At 32.0% G+C, this 25,786-nt stretch overlaps 1 protein-coding gene across 7 annotated transcripts in view; it reads right to left on the bottom strand.

Annotated features, from left to right (window-relative positions):
• Positions 1-25,786, bottom strand: part of KIF20B (kinesin family member 20B) — a 68,874-nt gene that overhangs the window by 12,948 nt on the left and 30,140 nt on the right. For all 7 annotated transcript variants that reach the window (XM_016127939.2, XM_036223628.1, XM_016127941.2 and 4 more), the window contains 7 exons: positions 21,922-23,161; positions 21,448-21,586; positions 13,866-13,985; positions 12,137-12,197; positions 6,110-6,235; positions 5,339-5,466; positions 3,380-3,535 (listed from right to left, as the gene is read on the bottom strand). In XM_016127939.2, the coding sequence (XP_015983425.2) occupies positions 3,380-3,535; positions 5,339-5,466; positions 6,110-6,235; positions 12,137-12,197; positions 13,866-13,985; positions 21,448-21,586; positions 21,922-23,161 (1,970 nt within the window). The remainder of the gene's footprint in view (positions 1-3,379; positions 3,536-5,338; positions 5,467-6,109; positions 6,236-12,136; positions 12,198-13,865; positions 13,986-21,447; positions 21,587-21,921; positions 23,162-25,786) is intronic.

Here is a 25,786-nt window from a genome sequence, read left to right as displayed (position 1 = left end):
GAGATAGCAGGCCTGGTACAGTGTGGGGAACAACCTTATACATGGAAATTTCCCTTATAAATGTAAATGTTCTTTTATGAAGGGTAATTTCTACTTGGTTTTCACAGCTTCTCCCAGGTCTAATGTTTTTTTAAAAATTAACCAGTCTAAAATAATCAATATCCTAAAGCAGCATATTTTGGGGGTGGCAAACTCTGCTCCCATTCACTCTTATCTCACATCAACACAAAAATCATTTCTATGATCTAAGTATGAGAACTTCTTCCCGTCCTTGGAGTTCATTAATGAAAAGATTGGGAAAATCAACTAAGTTCAAGATTATACATTCTTCATAAAAAGGCAATAAGAGAGTAAAAAAGTAAACTAGAGATTTGAAAGAGGGAACTTGCTGTACATTACAAAGGGTTCCTGTCCAGGAAGTATAAGCAACTCCTACATCAACAAGAAAAAGCTGGACATTTCAAGAGAAAACAGTAGGCAACGGGACATGTGAAAGCAGAACCAATGAACAAATGAAACCATCTTCAACCTGACTAATTAGGAAAAAGTGCATCAAAGCCATAAAAAAAGACTGATAACACCATGTGTTGGTGCAACTATACAGCAACTACAGTATCAGTTGGAGTATAAATAGGTATAACTACTTGGAAAGTCAGTGTGGCATTCTACTAGAGTTCCACATATGTAAACCCTATACCTAGCAATTCTATTCTTAGCTAAATATGCAAAAAATACATGCACATGTGCACTAAATGTGCAAATGTTTGTAAAATTTATTCAACAGCCTCAAACAAGAAATAACCCACCTATATTCAACATTAAAACGAACAGACTGTGGTAGAGTCATATGCTGAAACATTCGGCAATGAAAATGGACTAACTCCAACTACATAAAATAACATTAATGATTTCACAAACAACACCGAGTGAGAAAAGCTAGGAACAGACAAATTATGTTTCCATTGATGTAAAATTCAAAAATGGCCCAAAGCAAAGCATTAAACTAAAACATTAAAAGAATTGTTACTGTCGTTGGGGAAGCAGTAGAAGAGATGGCCTCTGCAGTGCTGGCAATGTTCTTTATCTTGAACTGGGTCATAGTTAAATGGGTACTGGCTTTATAATAATTCAATGAACTATGTTTGTTTTGTTTACTTACTGTTATATGTTACAATTTTAAAAACTTAAAAAGTCAACAATTTATTTCTTAAATATGGCAGACACATTTATCCTAGGTATGACTGTAAAGAAATATATGGGAAAATGAAGCAGCTAGCTTCCTCTAGTATTAAAACTTCAAAGTAGCTTTACTTGCTGACACATGGACCACTGACTGGGAAAAGAGAGTGGCTCTATTCCTGGTTTGGAACTGGAGTGTCTGTGACAGCCGACAGTTTTGGTTTCATTTCTTGAATCTTACTATTGCTTAGAACAGTGTGTTGGGCTGTGGCACAGGAACAGAGAACCAGCAAGAACCTTTCTTGTTAATACAGATGCATCAGAATCCTGCTTAAACCAACACTTCCTGAAGGCACACCTCCAATCACATGAAACGAAACATACTGACATCTCGGAGCTTTAGTAATGACAAGCATTAGTCTAAGTATTTGTCATATGATTTGGCATATGACAAAAAGAGTCGAGACTCTAAGGAAAGATAACAAATAAATATGTAGGATCTTGAATTAGATCCTAAACCCAGAAAAAACATTACTGGGAAATTAGGTGGAATTTTAGTAAGATCTATAACTTAGCTAACTGTACTATAATCATTTTAATTTGTTGGTTTTGATCACTACACTGTTGTTACATAAGATGCCAACATCACAAGTTGGGTAACGGGTATACAGGAATTCTCTACTAGTTAAGCAACTTTCCAGTAAATAAAAATGATTTTGAAATAAAAAGGTGAAAATGTTTTTAAAAATCAGTGGGGGAAATCATCCTTAACCTTTTCAAAATTAATATTCCTGTTTTCACTATAAGGTTTAGCTGTTATTAGTAAAATTTTGTCATTAACAAAGGAAATACCAACAGATGACAATGCAATTACTGCCAAATTACTATCACTGTAAATAGCCAGTTTTTCATTTAAAGATATTAATGTGTTGCTCAATAGTTTACCTAGGATCATTGAACCTCTTTTTTCTGATGGTCAACATTGGGTGTCAAACAGATTAAGCTGTCAGTTTAAACAAGGAGGAAATAAAGCAAGCTAAGATAGAATCACTACAGGACATAAAGCTAGTCAATGTAAAACTGAAGGTCATTTCTAACTATCGTATGCTAGAAACTTGTTGACTGTAAAAAATAAGTCCTGACAAAACTGGCATATGAGATAATATATATACCATGTTAGTAGAATCTACACTTCAAAATGCAAAAAAAAGTTTTACAATATAATCCACAAATAATCTTGTGGCAAGCAAAAGGAAGAGATTTTTAAGTTCTGTATCTAGACAGAAATTAGGTATTTCCTCAACTTGCTTACTAGGCTGAAAAGTTAAAATAAGAACATAAGTGAACTATAAGATAAATTGAGACAGAAGAGTCATCTTGTGCCAACAAAAGAACATTTAAAACCCAGAGAAAAATTTTATCATAAAAGTTAGAGCTGAATTTTTAAGGATATGAACAGAAACAAGATCTCGATGGATTGAGAAAATGCTCAGGAGATTGGAAGTTTTGCAGTCCCTTTTACACATTAGAATTAAAGGAGAAAATGTAAGGTACATGAAATCCATTGTGGAAGACTAAGGAGGCAGGAGATAGGAAAGTGGGGAAGTCTCTAGGATTGGATAAAAAGGAAAATGGAGTAACACATACTTCTTTTACACTGGTGGGTACAGGATAGTTAATAACATTTACAGCACATAGAGATGGTATTCGGAGAACAAAGTAACAATGAGGGGTTCTGTGGTCTCATGCGCTGAGGGCCTTGTGCTCTGGTGCCTGTGGCTGTGCCTTACAAGTCTAGAAAAGAAAATTACTCTGACATTTCAAAGGTATGTTATCTGAGCTGCATAAGAACAATGGACAGAGCTCACTTAAGGTGAAGATTGACCTTTGCTAAAGAACCTATAGGCCTGGGAAGTGAGTATCCATCCACCATGGCCTGCCCAGTTAGGAATCAGTAATCGGATTATCCTATGTGGTTAACTTTTGGTCACTGAGCTTGTCAAGTCTACTATGTGGCCCCTGCTGAGCTTGTCAAGTTTATTACACAGGCCCTTTTTTATTCAAAACACAAACACAAAAGCTGCCTTTAAAAAATAAAACAGTCAGCCATGCAGAGATTGATAAGAACCCCAGGGATAAATTTAACACACCAAAGAAAGCAGGTGTAATACATCAAAGAGAAAGTATAATTGCTACCAACCACTTCATTTTGTTGCTTTAAACAACGTTCTCTGTCTTCAGCATATTTTTTCATCTCTTTGTTTCGTAGATTCTCAGCTTCTTTTGCTTGAGTGATAAGAATCATTTTTTCATCTAACCATTTCTTTCTGTCAGAGTTATATTTCTGTTCAGATTCCTGTATATATAAACAGTACAAATAACTATCACATGCTTAAGTAGATAATAAAACCATTTTTATATCATTTTCATACACCCATTATTTTTCACTTTTTTAAAAACTTAAATGCTTTTCTTTCAACAATGACAAGATCAGAGTTTATTTCAGATTATAAAATGAACGTTGCTGGTTTGCTTTCCTATACAGTGGTCAACCTTTTTGGGACCAGGGACCAGTGCTCCTGTGAGAATCTAATGCCTAATAATATGAGGTGGAGCTGAGGCAGTGATGCTCGTGCTGGGGAGTGGCTGCAAATACAGATGAAGCTTTGCTTGGCTGCCGCTCACCTCTTGCTGGGTGGCCCAGTTCCTAACAGACCATGGACTGGTACTGGTCTGCGGCCTGGAGTTTAGGGACCCCTGCCATACAATATTTCCCTTATGAACTCTACTTTGCTATGAAGTCCATTATTTAAGGACTTTTCTTTCATCAGTGAGTGTAAGAAGAAATAAACAATTTAAATTTCTGAAAGAGTTAGAGACCCAAAATGAGAGATCCAGAAAGGAATGGTCATTTCTAATTGTATAGTTTCAAAAATAAAATATTCCTGGGTATACAGGATGCAAAATAAAAAATAACTTGGGTTTCAGGACATTTATTAGTTTGAAGAACACTGAGAACAGCTGAACAGAGAATGTAGTTGATTAGTAATTTTCAAAGTGGCTTCCACATACCTTTTGGATTCAAAGACATCTATCTAATTTATACATTCAAAATCCAAGGGAAATCTCATTTGAAACAAAAACAATAATACCACTGAAATATATATAGATATATATCGCTGCTTTAAAAGCTTCTAAAACCACTATACTATATTAGCTATGACAGTCCATTCCTAGATTACAAAGGCTATAATCTAAGATAAGTGATTATGTCATTTGAGAACAATGCAAAGCATACCAATACTCCTTAATATGAACATTCTCAATATAGTTAATGTATTTTTTTCATAATTAATGGAGTATTTACTTTGCTCTAGTTTCTTTTGGATTTTCACAGTGGAAAGGGTAAATTCTAGAATATACAATTAAGTCACAAAAGAAAGTAATTTTTTATATTTGTTCAGTATCTGATTATGGATAGCCTGAAATTAAGAAAGTAATTTAGATGCAGCAAACATTTCAAAATCATTATTATATTTTATTCAATCTCAAATCTAGTTATGAATGTGACTTCTGATGCACAAAATTTTAAGTAATATTTGGTAACTCTCATTAAAAAAACATTTTCTCTACATGGTGTATTTTATACATAGTATGTTAGAATTGAACATGGAAAAAAATATAAACGCAAAACAGAATATCTTCTATATAGTATGGTTTCAAATATATTCCAGTGTTCAGACATACATTACTCTATTCTTTTCCAAGTTAATAATTATATATTGTGACAATAATCAAATAGTCATTTCCTAATAGTCACCTTCTCTATAACCATATTTGATAAGTAAGAAGCTTAAGGAGTAGAAAAATAGGTACAAAAACATAAGGCGTAGTATGAAAGTATTAAGTATTAAATACATAAAATATAAAATTGAAGATTCAACCACTGTATATTCCTTGGCAATTAGTAGTTTGAGTCTTGGTAATTTCCTCCCCATGTTATTTCAAAGTATACTAAAAAATTATATCAATATATTAATACTTCCTATGAATTATTTTACCCATATCTAAATTAATTATAAAATATTTACAGAATTCTCCTCTCATGAGGAACATAATGAATATATACAGATACATACATATATAAATAAAATCATACCTGTAACTCATCTTGAAGCTTACTGAGCTTTTTATTAAGTATGTCTGTATTATCCTCAAGTTCTTTACTTGACCTTTCATTATTTTTGGTTTCCAGATCTTTGCATTTTTCCTTCAATTTTTCCAATTCTGATTTGAAAATATAAAATTATTTTTTAAAGGACATGTAAAAGTTATAACATTTAGAGATATATGAGGCATGGGCTATATACAAGAATCAGCAGAATCCAGGTAAAGAACACAGACTAGGACAGAACTAAGACTATACAAGGGCTGCATTTTTAAAAGTTCTTTCCAGATTCTTAGAAAAGAGGATCTACAAGGACCTCTAGGAAACCCATTGAATGGTAATCAAAACATACAGTATAAACGAATGTCAACATTAATTATAGAGGAAATAATGTAGTTCTCAAAAATAAAAAAAACTGTGATGATATTCTAAAGGACAAAATTAGAGTATTGATATGGAGATAAACATACAAGATGATACTAAGAACTAGACAGAGGTTTAAAACTGTTGAGTTTATTCTTAATGTCCAGGGAATACTGTGTTATCATCCAGTTATTATGAACATGTCCTGATTCTTTCTTTACTATATACAATTTTACTTAAACAATTTTTATCACATTGGAAGATGGCAAGTGACAGGACATTCCAAAAACACAAATACTTTTTCACTATGAATTATTATAAATACTACTTTAAAAGATATCCAGGAAAATAAGAAAATGGAAGTGCATGCCTTAAGATATTTGGGCAATCTTGTTTTACCTGTGGCCAAACTTTCAGCTTCCTCTAATTTAGCTTCGAGCACTTTATCTTGTTCTACCTGAGTTTGTTCTTGTTCTTCCAGGGTCATTCGCATGTCTTCAATTATTTTTTCTTTAACATTTAGATCTAAAAATTTGGGGTGAACATTTTAGAAATTACATCTAAATATAGATACCCAATTTTTCTTGAGTTCTTCTAAAATTAAAATACACATTTATTAACTATAATAGAATATGAGCTCTATATAGACAGACACTTTGTCTTACTCACTGCTACATTCTCAATGCCTAGAACAGCACTGGCATATATGAAGCACCAAATAAATATCTGATGTACTGGTGGATGCTTGGAGGATTACAAGAATGGATGGATAGATGCAAAAGAAATCTTTTTAGATAAAATTAACAAATTTTCATAATATAAAACTATTAATACTAATAAACACATATCTGGGGATTTAGAAAAAGACTATTTGGCAAAACACTTATTTTTAGTGTTAATATTCTCAAACTAAAACTTTTATTGCCTAAAAACAAAAAAGGCTCAGTCCCAATTTGACTCATGTTTTTAAATCTCAAGAATTGTTTTATAGAAAAAACTTCAAAGTGAAATGTTTATTTCTAGTGTTTTTAAAACCAGCTCTTCAGAAATGACTGTGTGACCGCCCTTACGAAAATTGTTTCTGGCCCTTGGAAAATGACAATAATGCCTTACAAACAATTTTACTCATATGAGTAATTTTCAGTATATCTCTCTATTGATGTATTAATTCTAAGAGGCGTCTTAGAATTAAAGGAATCTTGGTATTATCATATCAACTCCTTTCAAAAAGCGTGGTTTTCAAATATATTCATGTTATACAATTAAGTAATTTTATAAGTTTATTTAAAGAATCCCTTTCCTCTTCCACTCTATATTTTGCACTAAATTTGAGGACCAGAATGAAAGAGTTTAAATATCTAGTTATCAATTAGGAAAGTCCCAAGACATCAATAACTTGCCAATGGCTATCCACTTATTATTTGAAAGGCAGGAGCAGTGAAAGAAAAAAGAGAATTACATTATCAGTCAATGCCTCCAATAATTAACCTTTTATTTCAGGAAAGAATCCAGAAATAGGCAACAAACAAAAACAGAAAATAAAGCAACATAAAGACAGCTATGAGACAGATATCTCATCATAGTGATAGCTATGAGTTATAGCTAAATAAGTGACTGTCGAATGAACAAGCAGTCAAGTGCTTAACATTCAGGAGAGAGGATCATGAGAGCTATAATGTCCTGGGAAGGATTCAAGGAGGAAAGGCTTAAGCATAACATTTGAGAACAGGTAGGTACAAAGAAGAAAGAAAGGACATTACACAAGCTAGAGATAAAAATGACACATAAATGTCATGCAAAGCCCTAGATTAGAAATACTCAGTTATAGTTCAACTTTATTTCAGAATACCAGCATTCCAGATGTCTACTAAACAAGTACAAAAGCTTAAAATCATGTGATACCATTTCATTTATCATACTAGCAATAAGCTTAAAGTTTGGTAATACCTAATACTGGCAAAATGTGGGGAAACAGGCTCTTTATATACTATCGTGTGAATATAAACTAGTATAGCCATTTTGACAGGCAGAAGAGCAATAGTCTTCAAAATTTCAAATATGCATCATTTGGGCCAACAACTACATTGCTAGAAATTTCCTCTATAAATATATTTACATATGTGCACAAAGACAAAAACATTCATGGCGATGTCTATAACAAAAATGTCTGAAAAAATCTTTTCGTCAAAAGAGGTCATATTACCAAAGACTAGACTGTACAATGTACTATTAATTTTCTTAGATATGATGATATTGTGCTTATGTAAGACAATGTCTTTACCTTATAAATTTCATGATAAAGTATTTATGTGTAAAGCGCCACTGATGCATGCAAATACCTTTTAAGTTGCTCGGTTTACTCTATACATATATGAGAGATGAGAGAGATGCAAATATGGCAACATATTAAAAAATAGTGTATCTAATAAAGGGTATTCAGGTATTAACCTTCTGACTCCCTTCTTTTTAAATTAAAATTTGGGAAAACTTAAGACAGTTGGAATCATTATCTCAACTTTACAAGCAATTGAAAGGGTACCTTAAATTAGCATATAATAGTCCCTTTACTGAACTCTGAAATTATGTTTCATTTATGATCAACATCATGTCTTTGGTCACAGGAAGGATTCTATTCCTTGCAATAGGGTTCTCTTGTGTACATATTAAAATCAGTTTTATCTCCTCTAGCCTAACCAATTTTTTCAGATTACTTAAGGCTTTTTTACAATAAATTTTTTCCCATTTTAAAAAAAGAGCCACAGATAATACAGAAGAGAATGTGTTGCTATGTTCCAATAAAACTGTATTTACAAAACTAGGCAGTAAGCTAGATTTAGTGAAAAGGCTGCCATTTGCTAACCCCTGGTCCAAACATTGGAAACAGTAAGTGATCCACAGTAGAAACACAGATAATAAAGTTAAGATAGTTTGGGCAGAAAGAGACAATCAGGTTCAGAATTCAATAAGACTCCAAAACCACTCAGTATAAGAAAAGGAAACTATAGAACAATATCTCCCATGAATATAGATGCAAACCTCAACAGAATATTAGCAAACTGAATCTAGCAACATATAAAAAGCATTATACACTAGACCAAGCGGAATTTATCTCAGGAATGCACGTTTGGTTGAATATATGAAAATCGATCAGTACAATACACTGTACTAATAAAGAATAAAATCATATGATAATTTTAATATATGCAGAAAAAAGCATTTGACAAAATCCAACATCCTCTCATGATAAAAATGCTCAACAAATGAGGAAAGAAGGGAACTAACTTTTTAAACATGATAAAAGGCATCTACAAAACACCACACCTAACATTATGTATAATGGTGAAAGAATAAAAAGTTCCTCCTAATACCAGAAACAAAACAAGGATGTCCACTGTCACCATTTCTATTCAACACTGTTCTAGAGGTGTTACCAGGGCAATTAGGCAAGAATGAAAAATAAAAGGTAAAAAGATTGGGAAGAGAAAAGTAACACTATTTGCAGAAGACATGATCTTGTATATAGAAAATCCTAAGGAATCCACACACACAAAAAAAGCAAAGAAAACACTAGTAGAGCTCATAAACTAGTTCAGCAAGGTTGCAGGATACATGACCAATATAATCAAAACAATTATGTGTCTATATATTAGCAATGAACAATCCAAAAATGGTATTAAGAAAATAATTCCATTTTCAAAAGCACTATAAAGAATATATTTAGAAACAAATTAGCAAAAGATGTGCAAAACTTATATACTGAAAACTAAAAAACATCATCAAAAAAATTATACAAGGTCTAGCTAAATGAAACAATACCCTGCATTCATGGTTAATATTGTTAGGTTGGCAATTTCCCCTAATAGATCCTCAGATTTAACACAATCCCCATCAATTCCAGCTGGCTCATTTGCAGAAACTGACAAGCTGCTCCTAAAGTTCATGTACAAATTCAAGAAGCCCAAAATAGTCAAAACAACCTTGCAAAAGGAAAACAAAGGTGGGAGAATTCACACTTCTCATTTAAAAAATTATATAAAGCTACAATAACAATACAGTGTGGTACCAGCATAAGGATAGACATGTAGATCAATGAAACAAAATTGAGAGTCCAGATATAAACAAACCTTCACATTCATGGTCAGCTGATTTTCAACAAAAGCACAAAGACTAATGCAATGCGAGAAAAGAACAGTCATTTCAGTAAATGGTGCTGGGACAGCTGGTCTCCATGTACTTAAAAGAACTAAGTTAGACCCTTACCTCCCACAAAACACAAAATTATATTTAAATATAAGAGTTAAAACTATAAAACTCTTAGAAGAAAACCTAGCTGACTTTGGTATAGGCAACATTTCTTAGACACACACCTAAAGAACGAGCAATCAAAACAAAGTAGGTAAATTGGACTTCACCAATATTAAAGAACTTTTACACATCAAAGGACACTATGAAGGAAGTGAAAAACAACGCAAAGAATTGGAGAAAACATCTGCAAATCATTTATCTGATAAGGGTCTAGTATCAACAACATAAAAAGAACTCTTAACAACTCTATTATAAAAAGACAACCCAATTTAAAAATGGCCAAAGGACTTAACAGACATTTATCCAAAGAAGATATACAAATGACCAATAGCTCAAGACTAGACTCTCAATATCATTAGTCATTAGGGAAATGCACATATGACATATCACCACAACATACTACTTAATAACTTTTCAGTATGTTAGGTTAAATAGTATTCCCAAAAAATTTATGTCCACCCACTATGAATATAACCTTATTTGGAAATAGGTTCTTTGCAAACATAATCAGTAATAAAATCATACTGGATTGAGGTGGGCTCTAAGTTCAATATGACTGATATGCTTACAAGAGGAATGAAATCTGGACAAACACATAGAGAGAAGACAGGCACACCCAGTGTGAAGATGGCCACATTAAAACAAATGCAGACTGGAGTTATGCTGATACATTGCCATCAACCACCAGAAACTAGAAAAGACAAGATTCTTCCCCATAACCTTCAAAAGGAACATATCAATACTTTTGTTTTGCATTTCTAGATCTCAAGACTGTGAGAGAATAAATTTCTATTGTTTTAAGCAACCTAGTGTACAGTACTTTGTTACAGCAGCCCTAAGAAACAAATAAAGATCAACTTTAAAAATGAAAAAGTAACAAGTGTTAATAATAATATGGAGAAACTGGAGCTCTTATCCACTGCTGGTAGAAACATAAACTGGTATAACCACTGTGGAAAATTTTAACAGTTCCTCATAAAGTTAAACACATAGTTACCATATGACCTAGTGGTTCCACTCAGATATATAGCCCCAAGAGAACTGAAAACATATGTTCACCCAAAAACTTGTACACGAATATTCATAAAAGCCAAAAAGTGGAAACAATCTATATCATCAACTGATAGATAAAATATGGTCTATTCATATAATGGAATATTAGTTGGCCGTAAAAAATAGTAAGTACTGACACCTGCTACAGTATGGATAAAACCTGAAAACATGCTAAGTGAAAAAGTTAGACACAAAAGGCCATATTCTATGAACCAATTACACGAAATGTCTACAACAGGCAAATCCAGAGAAACAGAAAGTAGACTAGTGGTTGACAGGGACTGGCTTATGGGCATAGGGTTTCTTTTGGGGGTGATGAATATGTTCTGGAATTAGATAGTGGTAGTGATTGTACAACCTTGTGAATATGCTAAATCCACTAAAATGTACACTTTTAAAGGGTAAATTTTATGGTATATGTATTGTATCTCAATTTTTTTGAAAAAAAATTTAATTTATTAGGATACCCAAGTGAATGGCATTCAGTATTTAAAAGAAACACAGAAGCCAGGGAAAGCCTTAGGAACTAAAAATGCAATTTTTTGTTAAGGGGTGAGTGATGGGAAGGAATCAGCATAATTTTATGAACAGAAATATATAGACATCATCTAAAAATGAATTTTTATAACATTTTAAATAAAAAATCAATACAATTTGAATTAAAAAAAGAATAATTTGGCAAATACAATTTGAATCTAAATAAATGTTTTTTTAAAACTTCATAAAATATAATTTTAAAGACATTTTACTTGAACTATATTCTTTACATGATTTTGTCTGGAAATCTATTCCATTCGTAACTCTGTCTTTATTTTTCAAAAATACTAGCCATTACCTAGATAGAAATCAGTGTTGCTTTGACTGAATATTTCTTAATGTTTTATTTTTCCAAGCATAAAGTTACTCGTTGATAATGCATCAGAATCAATGTTTTTCTCTTTTGATAAAGTTACAGCATATGCTGCCCTTACTTTACTTTAGAATTTTCAAAGGAAAATGCTAAATCAATTGTTATTACAACTACTTTGCCAGTCATTTTAGTACTAGAAGGAGAGGTCTGCTCCTGACCTTTGCATACTTTCTCATACTGCTGTATAGCTTCTTCCGCTTTCTGATTACTTAACTGCTCCTGCAAAATGAAAGAATATGAATTAAATGCAAATGTAACAAACACACATTTAATGGTAGAATTTAAAAACAGGGTTCAAAATTAGGTTTGAAATCTGTCTCCTACAAGGCTATTAGTCTCAAGTTTCCAAGTTTCTTTTACCTTGGAGAAAAGGGCAGAGTGAGAGTGTAATAAGAAAAAAAATAATAACTTTATACTTTTATACTATCTCAAAGTTACTGCTCATTTTACTTAACTTTTTAAGCTACTGTGTTCACTATAAAAAGCAAAAATAAGGAAATGGAGGTTTACTATGTATTTAACAAAGGAGGAACAAGAAAAATCAAAACAGTTTCTTATCAGTAAATTCAAAATACAGAAGAACAGGGCCCTCCATTCCCTAAATGGAAAGTAGATGGAAGGTTTGAAAAGTAACCAGTCTTAAGAGGTAAGATTAAATTATGGGTACTGGAAATCCTTCAATTCTAATTTTAACCTGTCAGGTAATCTAACCTCACTCCTTATCTCATCTAACTTCAGCACTAACCCCTCGCTTTGTAAGTCTTAGAATGAATCACTTCGGAAACTGTAAATCATATTATAAGAGCACAGATTGCTTTATTAGTATTTTAATCAGTTAAAAATTTAAATAAAATGTTTATACCTGAATATTCATTAGTTTGCTTCACTAAAAAGCAAACATACAAAGAATACAACTTTTCTTTTATTGTTGCCTTTTCTAACTAATTGATGTGGAGTAAATATAACCATTTAGAAAGTTTAGAAAGTTTGCTTAACTGTCCTTTAAAAAAATGTTTTTAACAAGACCTGAGTTTTATTTTCTTTTTACTTTTATTTTTGAAATAGTTTTAGATTTACAAAGATAGCGGAGATGACAAAAGATTAGCAAAAGAGTTACAAAGATAGAGAGATTTCTGTATAATCTCTTAGCTTCCCCTAAGATTAACATCTTCTACTACCATGGTATATTTATTTAAATATTAAGAAACTAACATTGGACACAGAAAAATCAGCAGTTGCGTTGTGAAGCTGTTTAGAACATTGAAACAACCATTTTTGTATAGAAAAAAGAAATTAGCATTCTTATACTACTATTAATAACAGTATAGACTTTATTTGAATTTCACCAGTTTCTTCACTGATGCCCTTTTTCAGTTCTAGGGTTCCATACAGGATACAACACTGCACTTGGCCATTACGTCTCCTTAGTTGCCAGTCTGTGATAGTTCCTTGGTAACTTTTCTTTAATGACTTTGATTGTTTTTACTGGTCGGGTATTTTTTAGGACATCCTCTATTTGGGTCTGTCTTATGTTTTCTCACCATTAGACTGAGGTAATGAATTTGGGGGAAGAATACCACACAGATGTGCCCTTCTGGTGACATCAAATCAGGAAGTACATATATCGATAGGACTTGCCACTGGTGATATTGTTCTTGAACACTTGGTTAAGGTGGTGTCTGCCAGGTTTCTCCACTGTAAAGTTACTACTTTTATTTTCCATACTCTATTCACAAGAAGCAAATCACTAGCAGTTATTTAATTTTAACCAATTTATTTTTTGATTCCAGAAAAAGTCAAAAAGAGAATGTTATAAACACTGATATTTACTTAGACACTAAAATATACAGAATCTATTTAACCTATCTTTGAAAACAAAACTGTTACCTTGAGTTGCTGAATGGTTCGCTGTTTCATATCTATATCCTGAGAACACTGGTTTTTCTTTTTCTCCAGTTCATTAAATTTAATCCTCAGTAACTTCTCCTCATCACGCATAACGGATACCTACAATGTTTATAAAACAAATGAAATATTTTTAAAATACTAATTGCTTTTTGTTGTTTATAATTTATGGCCACTGGTTAAAGATTCATGTCCTTAAAAACTCATTAGAAAAATTACATATTCTAACATACTACATGAGTTTCAAATGATCAGCAGTAGAATGCCTATAAAGAAATCATTTCTTCTTACAACATATCGAACTCAGAGTTTAAAGAATATCAAATTCTGTAAGTTCTCTCAAAAAAGAATCAACATAGCACCTTGCATGCAACAGCAAAATCATTAATGAAAAATCAACGGAGACATTCTAGAGGGAAAATACTGGCTCACATTTCCAAGGTTTATTGAGTAATATGATCCAGTAATACAAGATATGCATTTAAAACTCATAATAGCATGTAGAGGATAAAAATGAAACAATTATGTGATTAAAAGGTACCCATGTGAGAGGTAACTGATTTTTGGTGTTACCAGTACCTAATTCTACAAAATTGTTAGAGAAATCAAAAGCATCATAAACTAGCATGAAAATCTTCACCAAAAAAAAAGAGAGAAACGAAGGTAATCTCTGTACATCTTTAGGCCAATTTCCATTTTGTCAGTCGTACAGATCTCAAATACTGAAAAAAATTAATTTAAAAAAGTTCTCCTTCAAAATAATCATGAAGATGTCATAATAATAATGGCTCTATGTGATTTGGTTTCCTGGGATTTTTACATTCTTTTTAGGCCCTCTATATGTTCCAAATATACTATAATAAATATTTATAAATATAAATATTTGCTTCTATCTCTTTCTTATAAAATATGGAACTACAGCAATAAACACCATCCTAATCGATTTTACAGAAATAAACTGTCAGCCAATAATAAATAGAGACTATGTGTTGCACCAAGATGCACATCGGGCTGCTTCAGTTTCCATCCTGGCCCTGCCACTTACTAGCTAAATGAACTTGGACAAGTTATATCTCTTAATGCATGTTTCCTTATCCAAACAATGGAAGTTAAAAACAGTGCCTACTCCTAACATTTGTCTGAGAATTAAATGAGATGATGTATGTGAATTCAGAATAAGCTCCTATTATTATTATTAGCATTGATGCTATACATTGTTTATTTTGAAAAATAGGAAACACTCTTAGTTCCCACTGTAGAATTGTAAAAAGTCATCTATACAGTAAAACATTACATAAAAAGAGATACCTCTATAAGTAGAAAAAAAATCCTTAAAAATGGAATAAATTAAAAAGCAATATTTATATATAGTTGATCCCATTTATAAAAATAAAAGCATACCAGTACATACAATAACTATATATATACGTAATGGCAACCACATGCCAAAGATTCAGAACCGAAGTACATAACATAAAACAAGAAGGACCAGAGGGAAAACCCACAAAAACCAACCAAAATAAAGGAAACAAAAACACAAGGACAAGGAAGCAATGGAAACACCAAGCTACCAGAAAGCAAAAGATAAAATGGCTATACGAAGACCTCATATTTCAATAATCACCTTAAATGTAAATGGACTAAACTCACCAATAAAAAGGCACAGAGTTACAGAATGGATCAAAAAAAAAAAAAAATCAACCATATGTTGTCTCCAGGAGACACATCTCAGCTCCAAAGACAAATACAGGCTCAGAGTGAAAGGGTGGAAAATGATATTTCAAGGAAATGGCATTCAGAGAAACAGTGGGAGTAGGGGTACTAATATCGAACGAAATAGACTTCAAAATAAAAAAAGTAAAGAAAGATACTGAGGGATAATTCCTAATGATAAAGGGAATCATGCACCAAGAAGACACAACACTTATTAATATCTATGCTCCAATCAGGGAGCCTCGAAATATGTAAAGCAATTACTAACAGAGCTAAAAAGAGAAACAGACCAAAACACTATTATAGAAGGGGACCTAAATACCCCACTGTCGGATATGTATAGACCATCCAAACAGAAAATTAATAAGGAAATAACATCCTTACATGACACGAGAGACCAAATGGACATAACTGACATTTACAGAGCCTTTTATCCTCAAACAGCTGCTTATACATTCTTCTCTAGTCCACATAGAACATGCTCAAGAATCAACCACATACTGAGACACAGAGATAGTCTCAACAAATGTAAGAGGGTCAAAATCATATGATATTCTCTGATCATAATGCTTGAAACTAGAGATTAACTGTAAAAAGAAAGCAGAAAGAACAACAAATATGTAGAGATTAAACAACATGCTACTGAAGAATAACTGGGTCAGAGAAGAAATAAAAAGAGAGATCAAGAGATACATAGAAACAAATGATAATGATAGCACCACATATCAAAAGCCGTTATAAGAGGAAAGTTCGTATCATTACGGGCCTACCTCCAAAAACAAGAACAAGCCCAAATAAACAACTTAACACTTCATCTTAAAACACTAGAAAAGGAGGAACAAATGAAGCCTAAAGTCAGCAGAAGGAAAAAAATAATCAAAATTAGAGCAGAAATAAATGAAATTGAAAACAAACAAAAAAAAAAATAGAAAAAAAATAAATACAACAAAGAGCTGGTTCTTTGAGAAGGTTGATAAAATTGACAAACCTCTGGCTAGACTCACTAAAAAAAATGAGAAAGGACACAAATAAACAAAATTAGGGATGAAAGAGGAGAAATAATGACAGACGCCGCAGAAATACAAAAGATCATATAAGAATACTATGAAAAAGTACATAACGCCAAATTTACTAACCTAGAAGAAATGGACCAGTACGTAGAAAAATACAACCTTCCACGACTGAATCAAGAACTGGAAAATCTAAATAGACTGATTAGCAGTATGGAAATTGAAACGATCATCAAAAACCTACCAAAAAGTAAAAGTCCAGGACCAGATGGCTTCACCAGTGAATTCTACCAAACATTCAAAGAAGATTTAATACCTGTTTTCCTCAAACTCTTCCAAAAAAATTGAAGAAGTGGTAATACTTCCCAACTCATTTTATGAGGCTAATATCACCCTGATACCAAAACCAGGTAAAGATAATACACACACACAAAAACTATTAACCAATATCTCTCAAGAACACAGAAACAGAAATCCCAAATAAGATACTAGCAAACCAAATACAGCAACATATTAAAAAGATTATATGCCACAACCAAGTGGACTTCATCCAGAGGGACGGGAATGGTTCAAAATATGCAAATCGAATGAGATACACCACATAAACAAATTAAAAAATAAGAACCATATCAATAGATGCAGAAATAGCCTTTGGCAAGATACAGAACCCATTTATGATCAAAACACTTAACAAAATCGGTATAGAAGGCAAGTAACTTAATATAATAAAGGCCATGTATGACAAATCCTCAGCCAACATTATACTTAGTGGCAAAAAGCTCAAAACTTTCCCTCTAAGATCAGGAACAAGGCAAGGCTGTCCACTATCGGCACTGTTATTCAATATAATATTGGAGGTCCTAGAGAGTACAATCAGACAAGAGAGACATATAAAAGGCATCCAAATAGGAAACAAAGAAATCAAACTGTCACCGTTTGCAGATGACATGATTCTCTATATAGAAAACCCTAAAGAATCCACAAGAACACTACTAGAAACAATAAGCAAATATGGTAAAGTTTCTGGATACAAAATCAATGTTCGAAAATCCATAGCATTCCTGTACTCTAATAATGAAGTGTCGGAAAAAGAAGTGGAAAAAATTAATTCCTTTTGCAATTTCAACAAAAAGAATAAAATACCTAGGAGTAAATTTAATAAAACATGTGAAGAACCTATATAATGAAAACTATAAAAGAAATCGAAGAAGATACAAAGAAATGGAAAGACATCTCGTGTTCTTGGATTGGAGAGGAATCAACATATAAAATGACCTGATTACCTAAAGCATTATACAGATTTAATGCAATTCCCATCAAAATCTCATCAACATTTTTTAAAAAATGGATCATGAGATTTGTATAGAAGCACAAAAGACCCTGCCTGAACTGTCAGTCATCCTGAGTAAAAAGAACGAGGCTGGAGGCATCACTCTGCCTGACTTCGAATTATACTACAAAGCGACAGTAATCAAAACAGCATGGTATTGGCAGCAAAACAGACACACAGACCAATGTAGCAGAATCGAGAGTCCAGAAGTAAATGCCTATTTATATGGGCAAATAATTTTCGACAAAAAAAGGCAAAAAACATAGTGGAGAAAGGAAAGCCTCTTCAGTAAACAGTGCTGAGAAAACTGGAAAGCCACCTGCAAGAGAATGAAACTAGACTGTTGTCTATCACCATATACCAAAATTAACCCAAAATGGATCAAGGACCTGAATATAAGACCTGAAAGAATAAAATGCACAGAAGAAAACAGGAACTAAACTCAAGGACCTTGGACTTAAAGAGGATTTTATAAATATGACCTCAAAGCAAGGGAACTGAAAGCAAAAATAATTGGATAGGACTATATCGAACCAAAAAACTTCTGCTCAGCAAAAGAAACCATCAACAAGGTAAAGAACAACCATCCGAATGGGAAAATATATTTGTAAGCAACACCACCAATAAGAGTCTAATATCCAAAATACACAAAGAACTCGCACGACTCAAAACAACAACAACAAAAACAATCCAATCCAAAAAAAAAGACCTGAACAGACACTTCTCCCTAGAGCACATAGAGATGGCCAACAAATATATGAAAAGATGCTCAACATCGCTAGCTATTAGGGAAATGCAAATCAAAACCACAATGAGATACCATCTCATACTTGTTAGAATAGGTATAATCAACAGGACAAGTAATAACAAATGTTAGAGAGGAAGCAAAGAAAAAGAAACCCTCATACACTGCTGGTAAGACTGCAATTGGTACAGCCACTATGGAAAATAATATGGAGGTTCCTCAAAAAACTAAGAATTGATCTACCATAAGATGATCCTGCAATCCCTCTACTGGGTATTTACCCCAAAGTCTTGAAAACCCATATCTGAAAAGGTATTTGCATACTGATGTTCGTAGCAGTATTTATTATTCACAGTGGCCAGGACATGGAAGCAACCGAAGTGTCCTATGATAGATGACTGGCTAAAGAAGCTGTGGTTCAAATATACAATGGAATATTACTCAGCCATAAGAAGAGATAAGATACTGCTATTTGCGACAACATGGATGGACCTTAAAATAATCATACTAAGGAAAATAAGCCAGACAGAAAAAGTTGAAAATCATGTGATATCACTTATATGTGGAATATAAACCTAAAAGTAACAAATTAACAGGACAAACAGAGACTCATGACATAGACAATGGACTAGTGGTTACCTGAGGTTAGGAGATGGGGGGGGAGGGATTAGGTAGACAGGGAGAAAATTTTTTTAAATCATTTCTTCAATTTAATTAATTTTTAAAAAGGAAAAAATATAATGCTATTAGAATAAAAAATTCCAATCATTAAAAGACAATAGCCAAACTAGAAAGTCTGCAACATATTTAACTGATGAAAAATGAGAATCAAGAATAAAGAAATCCTACACAATAATAATAATAATAAAAAGAATAGCACAATTAAAAAATTATATGAATGAATAAATTTTAGAGTGGAAACTGGAATAGAGAAATAGCCAATAAAAACATAATTGATACTGCACTTCATCTGCAATCAGAAGAATACATTTTCAAAGCAGAATGAGATACCCCTTCACATTCTGTGACACAGCAATCTAACCCTTGGAATATAAACTCTTGCTTAACTGTCAAAGTAATGTATAAAACAGGAACACAGGCTGTAAGAGCAACATGAAGGAAATGCTGTAATCAGTCAACAGAATGGATAAATTATAATATGTCACACAAGGGAGTATTATACAGCAATAAAAGTGATTAATTACAATTATACATAAATGAATCTGAGGAATATGATGTAAAAAATGTCTCAGAAAAATACAATATGCTGTTTAGAGATTTAAAAACTATAGTTTTAATTACATATTTTAAAGTTACAAAAAAGAAACATAAAAACATTCAGTATAAACTTCTGTGGGAGTAGAAACAGAATAGGGATGGGACCTACAAGCAATTGTTGTATCAATTTTTTTAGATCTTACACATTAAGTATTCTTTTGTAACCAACTCATAGTAATAAAAAATGTAATTCTTTAAAACTGTTTCAGCTTTTAGAAAAGGTCTAGTACAACATAAAATAAAGCAGCCATAAAAGAAAAATATGTTTAAATTTATGCAAATCAAAATTTGCTCCAAGGCAAAAAATACCCACAATCAAAATCAGAAAAAATGGCTAAGTGGTGAAGGAATATGCAATTTATATCCTTAAAAGGCTAAATTTCCTGAATGTGTAATAAGCTCTTATAAAACAATAACAATAAAGCCAATAACCCAAACTAAAAAGGAAAAGGATATGAATACAATTCATGGAAACAAAAAATACAAACAGCTTTTAAACAAAAATATGTTCACTAATAATTAAAGAAATGAGAATTATATTCAGACACACTGTTAAATTAGCAAATATCGAGAAAGTATGATAAAATATTACTTTGTAGATAAGGGTATAGAGAAAAAGATACTCTTAATTCTCATACATGCTTCTGGTGTGTAAATCGGCATTAACCTCCAAAGAGCATAAAAAATATAAAAATTACAAACGTATAAATAGACCACTGACCCACAAATCCTACTTTTAGGAATTATACCATAGAAAGACTTGCGAATGTTCAAAACGACACTGCTACATACTTAAAATTGGCAGAGTAGGAACTATCTGAATTGTTCAACAACAGGAGATAATTAACTAATTGTAAACACATTTTGTCATCATAAAAAAGTTTCATTGGAGACTTTTTATATCCTGACATTAAATGACAGCCAAGATGTAATTCTAAATGAAAAAACTGACATTTACAACAGCATTTACAGGATGTTTTTATTTTTTATAAGAGAAAGGATGGAAGGGGGTAAAAGTAAAAAAAAGGAATTGATAACATTTGATGCTTTGGAAAAAAACTTGATGGCTGGGAGGTGGGGGAATTTTTTTCCCTCAAAATATATTAAGTATGCATATTTTGATTTTAGAATCATGTGACTGCATTTCCCATTTTAAAATTAAACTATAATAAAAATTTGTTAAATGGTACTGCATACTCTCCTAAATACTATCTGCACTTTCAAGTTTGCTTTTACTTTTAGGTGAGAAACTTGAACATAGAAGTCCTAAGAGAAACAAAAGATTCCAATCCTCCATGAGGCACATACTTTTTTTAATGTTTGACAGATTCCTTAGTTTATTTAAGCTGATTAAGTTTTCTTTTGTGAAATAACTGTTCTTATTTTCAGAAAAATTTGAAGTTGACAAATGTTCTGTTCAATCCTAAAATCAGTGTCTAAACTTGACATATAAGGAGAACTATTTTATCATTTAAATTAATAGCCTACCTCTTTCTGTACTTGCTTAATCTGCTTTTTGGCATCAGCCAGTTTCTCTTTCAGCTCAGCATTATCTTCTTCCTTCCTCTGAATATCTGCTTTCAGATTCTGAATAAGCGCAGAACTTGCAGAGAGCTCCTCTTTCAACCTATAAAACACAAACAACTTTTCTATAGTGACACACCACTCATCAGTTGGGATCATACGTGTGAACTACTAACGGTCTACAAAATTACATCTTTTCACAAATTTGGAATTTCCAAACCATGAATGAGCCCTTAGGAAGATTTCAGATTTCATAAAAAGATCTCTGCATAGAACTTTGTTTCTAAAGGTTTATATAAACAAAGTTCAAGTTCTTCATTCATCACTTATGCTATACTTTACCAGATTGTTATGCCCACCTAATTTAGAAGCTACATGAGAAAATCAATAACATGAATGCTTTGTACATTTTAAATATCTGAATCACATTCAGCTTACTTTTCTGTTTCTCTCCAGTTGGTTTCTTTTTCTTCTTCCTTTAATTGAAGTGAATGCTTTGCATCTTGCAAATTATTTGTTAATTGTGTGATTTCTTCTTTTAATTTGACTTCCCTTTCATTTAAATCTTTGTTGTTTTTGGTATAATCCTGAAGATCTGCTTGACATTCCTTCAGACTTTTTTCTAGCTTCAAGATAATAGAATCCTTTTCCAAAATTTCTTGTTCTAACTTTGCTGAATGATTACAATCATCTTTCTGAGTTTCTAAGATTGTTTCAAGTTCCTTTATTTTCACTTTATAGCAAGTAACATCTTGTGTAAGTTCTGAAAGTGCTCGCTTTCCTTCAAGTACATGCTGTACTTGAACATCAAGATTAATATTTTTTTCTTGCAATTCTTCTTTCAGTTGATGAATAAGATTTTCTTTTTCTTTTAGGTCGTCATCTTGATTTTGATTTTTCCTAGCCTCTGTATTTAGTCTCTTATTTTCGTCCTCACAGGTTTTTACTTCTGCTTGTAACTTTTCAATTTGTCGTTCCAGTTCCTGGATCTGATGACTTTTTTTAGAGGAGGCCTTTACAATCTCTTTACATTCTTTCCAAATGGCTTCAATACTACAGTGGAAAGAACTTTGCCTACTGAATTCTTTATATTCTTTAACCTGTTTACTTACCAAATAATCATTATCCAAAAGATATAACTGTGTAGTTGGCAAATTATTCTCTTGAGAACTGCTTGATAGATCCCAAAGACTAAGTAAATCTATGTTTGAAACCTGAGACACTGGATCAAGTGTTCGTAGTTCATCTATTTTTGCTTGTATTAATTTTATTTGTGAAACATTATTTGTGATGTTTCTTCTAGTGTTTTCTATCTCCTTTGACAATTTCATGATCTTTTCCTCCTGTTCTTGATTTATACCTCTCTGTACATGTAACTCAGAATTTACACTGTCATAATTTGACTGAATTTGTTGGACTGTTGTACTTAAAGAAAAGCTCTTTTTCTCAGAAAAAGAAAGTTCCTGCTGCAAACTAACAATCTGTTTATTTAATTCTGCTTTTTCTTCCTTTTCATTTCTAAGTTCATTCTCAACAAGGAGTAATCGTGTTTTCAGCTCTTCATTATCATTATTTTCTGGTAAAATTCCAAAGTTTTCCTCATCTTCTGAAATACTCTGTTGCATTTCTTCACTTTTCTTTTGGTCTTCAGTGATAGTTGGACTAACATGTATAGGTCCTTTAAAAATAAGAAAATTGTTATTAATCTGACAAATCTTAATAAAACCGAAAAGTTACCAGATAAGCCAATATTCAAACATATGAAACATGAAAGCCAACTTTTAACAAAAAACAGAAATAAGCTAATGAATGAAAAAGAAAAAAACAGGTTGCGAAACATACATGATATAAGCCCATTTATGTAAAAATTATAGTTCTGTAAGTTAATGCAGAGAGAGTTAGCAAAGGAAGTACACCAAAATGACAGCAGCTACCTCTGAGTAGGATTACCAGTTATTTATACTTTCTTTTTATAACTTTCAGTACCATTTAAATTTTCTACCACACATCTTTATTATTATTATAACATGGTACAGAGGGGAGATCACATAATGAGATAATCTAAGACAGATATTCCATATCCTAAAGAACAACTTTAAAGTACAATTATGACAGATCTACTAAATTAGCGGTTTGAAAATGAAGTGTCTTAAATTTTCATAGCTAAAATTGGGAAAAAATTGTCTAAAATTCTGGGAAGTCTAATGTAGCCTTACCCTCATCATCTGTGTAAATATCAATAAACTCCATAATCCTATAACTGCTTTGTCAAATGTAAAATGGAAATACTATCACCTACCTTGTTATTGTGACGATCAAGATAAAAAAATGAGCTTAGAACACTGTTCTTAGGATACAGTTAGCTATTATTAGAACCTAAAAAACTGTATATAAGAGTTCAGTTAATTAAAACTGAATACAAAACTTGCTTTTTTATCAGGCTCAATAACTATGTCCTAGATTAAAAATATTTCTACCTGCCTTACTTACTCTATAGCATAGTGGTAAGAAGCTCAAATAGTATATAAAGTATGTTAACACATTTTATAAATGTTATATAAATAGAAGAATTTTAACAATCATACTTGGTATAGATTAAACTATGCCCAGAGTAGACGCACTATCGGCTAACACTTAATTTCTTAATGTTCATTCTGACAAATTAACTCACCTCACACAACAGTCAAGAAAAAATTATGTTCAAGTTTTTCTCACAGACTGTATGATTAAATCTTCAACATAATTTCCAATCCTCTAGATGATCAAGTTTATCTTTTTAGGGTTTCATATATTTTCCATTGCTATGATCAGGGTCTCTTTAGGATCTCACATCCTAGGAAAATTACTTCAAAATATTAAAAATCTGTAACTATGGGCTTAAAATTGTTTTTATATGTGAACTTTCTACACAATATTGCTCTGAGATATCAACTCTGTATGTCCTTTCAACATTTATTCACTCCCCTATTGAGCATTTAGCTATAGGTGAAACCACATGAGTCAAATTCTTAATGCTTAAAGGTTCCAGATATAATATGAAAAATAAGCAGTACTAATCCACACAAGAAAAAAGTTATAAGAGAGGGTTGGCTTGAAATTCTCCTGTTAAGAAAACTATTACTTTCAGTTGGTATAAGTCCAATGAACATAAAAGGCATATTTTACAATTCCTATTTTAGTGAGTCCTTCATGTTATCCTATGCATATCAGTGCCTTATATTACATGGAAATAACGTTTGTCGCTCCCATCTACTAGATTCCAAACTCCCTGATAGCAGACTCTCTGTGTCTTACTTATCTTAACATACCTGGACAATAACCCTAAGTTAAATATTTTTTAAATTTAACTACATCATCTATGTTCTCCTTTCCTATCTCTGCGATATATCACCATACCAGAAAAATGGAATTTTTGCAATCAGTAACCTATATTGGTTCTAAATACATGCAAATTCATAATCTGACAGGCATACTACATAGACACAGTTCCTAACCCCCTGAAGTGAATACAGAAAGCTTCTGTGATCAAGTAATGTTGTGCCCTTTATTTTACTATATTCTAAGAAGCAGGATACAAAGGACGATCATTCTGTAAGTTATATGAATGTCTAATCACTATGTTGTACACCTGAAACTAATATATTATATGTCAACTGAAACCGAAAAAAAATTTAAAATAAAGAACAATAGCAAAGTACCTCTCCTTCAACAAATAACAAAGTATATGCACATTAGTCTCAATGTACTAGCTCATACAAGCACTGTATATCCTATAAACTATGTATCCAATGTTATACTTTAAGGTACCTACTTTTGAAAACATTTTACTGGGATTCTATGAGGTGTTTATATGTTAGTGTATTACCCAATTGTTTTCATTCTTATCAGGAAGCAGATATTATTTATTAATTTTATTTTACTAGTGACCTAAGTAATGTTTAACTTAACACATTATTCCTAAGGTGAGGCAGCTAGTCAGGATTCTAAAGCTAATGTACTTTCTCTTAGAAAGCCATACTTCCCTGTATCAGACTACAAAAGTTTTCCAAAGGAAATAGGTTAGAAAGAATGTAAAAGTTGGTATGTTCTTCCACATAAACAAGGTGACTTAATAGTAAAGAGTAAGCATGTACCCACTTTTTTTCTTTAGAAATTCTATAGTAAATACAAGAACATTTGTCATTAGTAATATTTACCTCTAAGTCTTTCTGTCAAATGTCTTTTTCCCCAAATAAAGAATGCAAGGGCAAAACAATGTGGAGAGATTTTGGCAGAAAAAAGTAATAAAATTATAAAAATAAAA

This window comes from Rousettus aegyptiacus, unplaced genomic scaffold (assembly GCF_014176215.1).
Source record: "Rousettus aegyptiacus isolate mRouAeg1 unplaced genomic scaffold, mRouAeg1.p scaffold_m13_p_6, whole genome shotgun sequence".
NCBI lineage: Eukaryota > Metazoa > Chordata > Mammalia > Chiroptera > Pteropodidae > Rousettus > Rousettus aegyptiacus.
This window is presented reverse-complemented; position numbering and strand designations above follow the sequence as displayed.